Source organism: Montipora foliosa, chromosome 4 (assembly GCF_036669935.1).
Source record: "Montipora foliosa isolate CH-2021 chromosome 4, ASM3666993v2, whole genome shotgun sequence".
NCBI classification, from domain to species: domain Eukaryota; kingdom Metazoa; phylum Cnidaria; class Anthozoa; order Scleractinia; family Acroporidae; genus Montipora; species Montipora foliosa.
In genome coordinates, this window is record NC_090872.1 from 19116580 (window position 1) to 19122579 (window position 6000).

A 6000-nucleotide genomic window follows, 5' to 3' on the forward strand; every position below is an offset into this window, starting at 1 on the left:
TCTCGGCTTCGCGGTTCGGTAAATATCCACCGCTAGCCACCTCCACTTCGGTGAACAGTTGTTAATAAATCACATAATTGTGCGACAAGCATTGTTTCACCGGTATAATTAGTTCCCTCTTCTTTCCGACTTTGTTTGATGCTATTCGTAAAGAGCAAAAACAAACTTCTACTCAGTCCTAAGCCATACTCCTATCTTAAGACAAGAATGCACCATGGGAGAAAGAAGTTTGCCTCGTTTGAATTATGCTCTTCAGTTTCTCACTTTTTTTTCTAATCGCGGTATTTTTTTTTGTCAACCAAATATGTGTTAAACGGCTCGTTGTCTCTAAGCCGCCTTGCTAGCACTTCAGTGCACCCTGCATTGAAAAACATGCTGCTGTTACATGTTTTCTCGAGAAAATTATAATTTTGAATAATACAGTCGCTTTTTCATTAACCTACCATCAAGGGTCATAGCAATATCTAGGGCGTCCCTCAGAAGGCCGCGAATGAGTTCCTCATCAGTAGTGTGTCTAACGCACTCATTAATTGCTTTCATCGTCTCTGATGGTCTTTCCAGATGTCGTAAACATTTCACTTGACAGAGATACCCCTAGAAAGGATGTTTGTTTGAAAGTGAAATGTAGACCTTTTGTAGTTAAGGAGGGTTAGCTGGTCTAACGATAAAGTCTTGCGCACTGGAGCACATAGCAAGCTTATACTAAGAGTAGTATAAGCCCTAAGGTTTTTTTTAGGTTTCCTCGCCACGAATTGATTGTAAATATGTGGTGCAATAAACATTGATTTGATTTGATACCGTCTTACTGTTACAACTAACTGGGAGCTATACCGTGCGAGCAGAGGCTCTTCGATGTTCCTAGATAAGTCAGAAAGAGGAAGGGACGTCCAGTATCTAACAAGATCGAGGGGCCTCTCCTCGCAGTGAAAGTGGGAATTATGTTAGTACAGTGATTGGATCATTCGCCTACGACCAATGTGACCGAGTATGATTTCCGCACTCATCGTCGTTCGTACCCCAAGGGACGTAGTACTCCGTTTGTATAATATGTAAAGTGCGAGAAATGCAGTTTCGTCTTCCAAAAAGCACCTCGGATGCACATTAATAGCTAGGAACGCGTAAAAACAGCGTGATAAAGTTGTGATTACCTCTAGCAATGTTGGCGTCATTTTTGTGGCTTTTTTTGCGTCTTCCAATCCATTCGTGTAATTACCTAATTGTTTTTCAACCTTTGACCGTTGGCATAACAAGAGCGAAAGACTGAGATCATTAGTTGTGTACATCACGGCCAGATTGACACATTCCTTACAAATGCCGTAGACGCCCTTCTCAAACAGGTCGGAGGCACGCATCTGCCATCGCTTGGCTTCTTCCTGAGAAAAGATGAAAAATGTGAGCTTAATGATATGATTTCACTGAGCTCCATTATTTTCTCTCACGGTAAAATTAAAGACTCAAAACTTCACTGAATACCTCCGATTTGACTGAATGGAGTTTATAGCATTCTCTCCCAGCAGCGATCGCCTTTTCGTGCTCGTTTAGCTTAAAGTATGCCTCTGCCAAGGAGTGGTATGCCTGTACCAGTATTGGCGCTTCTGCGTGGTCATGTGGGAGGTGGAGGCACATGTTGAGTAACATAACTGCTTTTTTGTGATCATTCCTGTCGAGAGCCTTTCGACCAAGATGATACCATTGTTTTGGTTGACCCTGCAAGAGAGAGTATGATAAGACTGTTAGACGAATGCCGTGTCTTGGCCGCAAAATGCCAACTGACAATTTTTCCACCGAACCCGACATGGTCTATGGCTATGGTCTGTGGACGACGAAACCATTTCAGATCCATATGTCCACAAAGACAAATTGTCAACTCGCTATCCCAATTTCACCGTTGGGTTTAGAATTGTCTCTGGGTCAGATGCAAGGTGTGGATAGACTGGTTCGGTTGAACCCCCTAAGGTGATATGAAAAACGTTTAAACGCGTGCGGTTTCTGAACAAAGTCGAAGTGGTAAAACATCTGATACATGACGACAACGGTCATTGTTTTAGATAGCACAAAAACTGAGAATTTCAAGATATTAACATAGAATCACCCTTGAGAACGCTTGAAATTTTACATTTCCAACTCTTATCTTTAAAAATCTCCCGATGGGTGTCTGCCCGATTCTCCCCTGGACTAAATCAAAGATCCGCTTCAGTTGAGTGGGGGTTGGAAAATATTGGTTTGACACATATTTCCTAACAAGCCTAAAGACTCCCTGAGGGATAAAAGTGAGAAAGAAAACTTGCACATTATCCACCAGAGGTTTCAGGACCTTACAAGTAAATGGCACAAGGTCAGTGTCGCTGCAAGGGTGGATCTTCTGTTTACACCAAGAACAATTAGAAATTCGAAACATTATTGCAGTGGCCAAAATAGTACAAGTTTGTACCTCTTTGTTAATGAATATTTCATTCCCAACGATGCAAGATGGATCGGCGTTGTTCCTTAACAAAGTCACAGCCAGGTTAAACTTCATTACTTCCATAGCAACTAGCAGAGGGGGTATTTTACAATCACGCAGTCCATCCGGTGGGGCTCCTCGCAACAGCAGATGTTTAACAAGCTCATCCAGATCGTCAATGTCGGAAGCAATCAAAAGGTCCAGTGGCACGAATGAAGCGTCACATTCAAACGCTATCCCTCTAGATAACTTATTGGATTTCGTACCAAGGTAGAGAAATTGCAATTTCTTCCACTCATTCTTCTCAGTAGCTTCTTTTACCAATTGCAAAAGTCGTAAAGGAGAGAATGTGCATGTGATTTGAGCCTCTCCACCTTTAAAAGAGATAATGATCGCAAATAATCAACATATTGACAACCTACTATAATATGACTTCTTCACTTCAATATCAGTGATGTAGATGACGATAGTGGGGACTGCAATTATATTCGACAACAATGACATTTGTAGAGGGGATTCAACTTCTGTGTGGATTGTTGACCATTGTTTGTGCAAAGCCAAATTGAAATACACGTATGCATCAGCAACAAAACTATAACAAAAGTCTTGTTTGTCGCCAAATTTGAAAATATTCTTCTTTTTTTAAATTGTATTTTTCAGCTCCACAACTGAATGGCAAAATGGCATAATATATATCTTATTCGATGGTTTAACATGTAATATGTCTGGATATTTTGCGAGTTTGCGTATTTTTCCGAGCCCCGCGCAGCTGGGGCGAGGAAAAATACGAGCAATGAGCAAAATGTCCGCTAGTATTATATGTTAAACCATCGAATAAGAGATTTATTATTCCACTACAAAAAGGTGTTATTTTGATTCAATTTTATCTGGTAAGATAGTTTCTAAAAAATGCATCATCTGTCCTTCAGGGCGCTTGCAAAAGATCTAAACAGCACAGAAAGCCAGCCAAATGTCCTTTATTTGATAGTATAAACGAAATGAGGAGAGACAAGCGATGACAAGCTAAATTCTCAGGCTTTGTATTGCTTTGAAAACAATTACTTTCATTGAAAAACTGCCGTTCCGTCCGTATTTGCTCTGTTTTAAACCGGTCAAACCGGGACATTACAGTGTATTACCGTCTCACACAATTATTCCATTCGAGCTTGTTGGATATGAGACTGGTTATAGCCAACTCGGCGCCTATTTACCATCTCATATCCAACGCGCGCTCATGGAATAATTGTTAAGTAAACAGAAACCAATCAGATGATACGAAACATTAAGAAGATGTGTTGAAATGCGTAAAACAAAGCTTGAGGGAAGGTAGAGGTGTTTTACAATCCTTTTTGGGGGGTTGATAGCTGCTTTAAACTCGTAGAGTGCATATTCGACCTGGGTAAAATGAGAATAACCAATTTAACCTAGGTAAAAACGAATTCAACCTGAACCCGGATTTGACCGACAACATACCTGCCTCAACAAGTATTGCCACATCGATCGAGGTTCATCACATACTTTCAAATTCCACAGCAAACTTAACCAACCTGGTATCTTCATTGCAGTTAAAACCACATCTTTAGCCGTTGAATGTTTCTGCTTGTCACTCGGCGCATGGGTGTACGCTTTACAAAACGATCCTAGAGCATCGCCGAAACGATTCAAGTAAAACAGGCAGGTTCCATGACGTGAGTACCCCTGGAGGAAAGGAGGTGAAGTGATCAAGAAAATCTTATTAGCTGGTGGGTATTAGTACAGGGAAGATGTAAGTGGATCTAATTTAATTGATTATTAAGAAATGAGTAGTGATCATACTACAAAGGGGTTGTTCCATTTGCCCTGCTACGAGAGAGCTATTCAACCTCCGATTGGCGGTTAATCATTTCAACGATTAAATGTATTGCATGAAGAACGTTTCACGAAAAAAGGTTGTTATAATATAATTTGGGAAAATGAATATCTAAGAAACTGAAGTGGTGTAGCAGTTAATCGAAAAGTATCAGTAAAACAAAAACTGGAAAGATGTATGCTGTAAACGACAACTTACCTTGAACCACTGCGGCCTTATTGTGGTGCACTTTTCTGCATCTGCTAGTGCTTCTTCCCATTGTTTCAAGTTTATAAAAGCCACACAACGGTTGCTGAGAAGTGCTGTTAATGTCTCAGAGTCTGACGATGGTGTAAATTCCATGGCGAGGCTGCAATACTTCGCCATTAATTCGTACTCGTTCGTCTTGTGCAGCTGGTTTCCTCGGCTCTTCCACAATGCAGCTTGTTCGATCTGTCAGAATAAAATGGGACCTTCATCACTGGCGAGACACTCAAAGGTAAATATTTTCCAATAAAGTATAAAAAAAGACTGAAATGACTTTTTAAAAAAACAACCAATAATCCAGGTTCAGTCTCTCCCTACTCCTTGCAATCGTTGTCACCCCATTATATTGCTCTTAAAGTGAAACACGAGGCCTTTAAAGATCTGTATCAGTCCATACCAAATACAAGGCTATTTAATATTACTATCCTCCATCGTATTGAAAGTTCCGGAATACGAGTCATAGCTAACGAGGCCAACGAGTCCTAGTCAAATAGTCATCGTTGCATGAGATTGGTTAAACAAACGAATATCAACAAAAACAGTGAGCGTCGACACCGAACCAATAAAATAACAGGTTGCAAAGTGGTGTGTCTGTGTTGGCAGTGGTGTAGTGATCACAGTGGGCTGAATCCCCTACCCCAGGGTGGTGGCTCAGCTTGAGGTCTGCTTCCACAGTGCAGACTCTCCCCATCCACATGTATAAATTGGCTACTCAAGGCGACACTTTCTTGGGTAGCCTTGCGATGGACTAGCATCCCTTCCAGAGGTAGTAGAAATGCTTTTGATCTCCTCACGCTACTTGAAGCCAGGATGAACTTCGGCCTTATGATGGCTAGTGGCTGGCAACCCACTTACCTACCTTTCTAACTGCGTCTGATCTGCTCTAATACTCTTGGTTATATTTCTATATTTATTTATTTATGTATTTAAATTGCAAAGTAGTAGAGAAGAAAAAGAGGAAGAAGAAGAAATAGTACGAGAAATCTGAGGTTAGCTTAAACAGGAATACAGGATTCTGTAGAATAAGCCACGAAATAAATTGCTGCCACATTTTTTTATGCCATTATCATTTCATGCCATAACACAATCTGCTGCATTAAATTATCCAAAAGAGATCCTCTCAAATATGTAAACGTTTACCTCTGTCTCATTTTCCTGGTAAGTGGCTTTCAACTTATAACCAGTGTACAGACACTTAGAAAATGCTTTTTGTTCAAAGTACAGTTCGCACAAGATCTCCAACATTTCCCGTTTTTCAGCGACTGTTTTGCCTTCAAGCTTCTGCAGGGAAAGTTCGAACAGATGGCTTGCCTTACGTTTTTCTCCTTTTAGTAGAGCTTCGTGTGCTTCTGTTTTGAAAGATCGTTGCTATAGACAGGAGTAAAAGTACAAGGAGTTAATGATATACTCTTGTCAGTCCTTGATTGCAGATATAAAAAATACGCCATTTCCGAGTTCATGT

At 40.6% G+C, this 6000-nt stretch overlaps 1 protein-coding gene across 1 annotated transcript in view; it reads right to left on the reverse strand.

Annotated features, from left to right (window-relative positions):
- The window catches only part of LOC138000171 (TPR and ankyrin repeat-containing protein 1-like), a 40276-nt gene that overhangs the window by 13434 nt on the left and 20842 nt on the right, over positions 1 to 6000 (reverse strand). The window contains exons 9-15 of the mRNA XM_068846388.1: positions 5679 to 5906; positions 4491 to 4724; positions 3991 to 4141; positions 2432 to 2817; positions 1474 to 1707; positions 1149 to 1373; positions 444 to 594 (exon numbers count right to left, since the gene is read on the reverse strand). Coding sequence (XP_068702489.1) covers positions 444 to 594; positions 1149 to 1373; positions 1474 to 1707; positions 2432 to 2817; positions 3991 to 4141; positions 4491 to 4724; positions 5679 to 5906 — 1609 coding nt within the window. The remainder of the gene's footprint in view (positions 1 to 443; positions 595 to 1148; positions 1374 to 1473; positions 1708 to 2431; positions 2818 to 3990; positions 4142 to 4490; positions 4725 to 5678; positions 5907 to 6000) is intronic.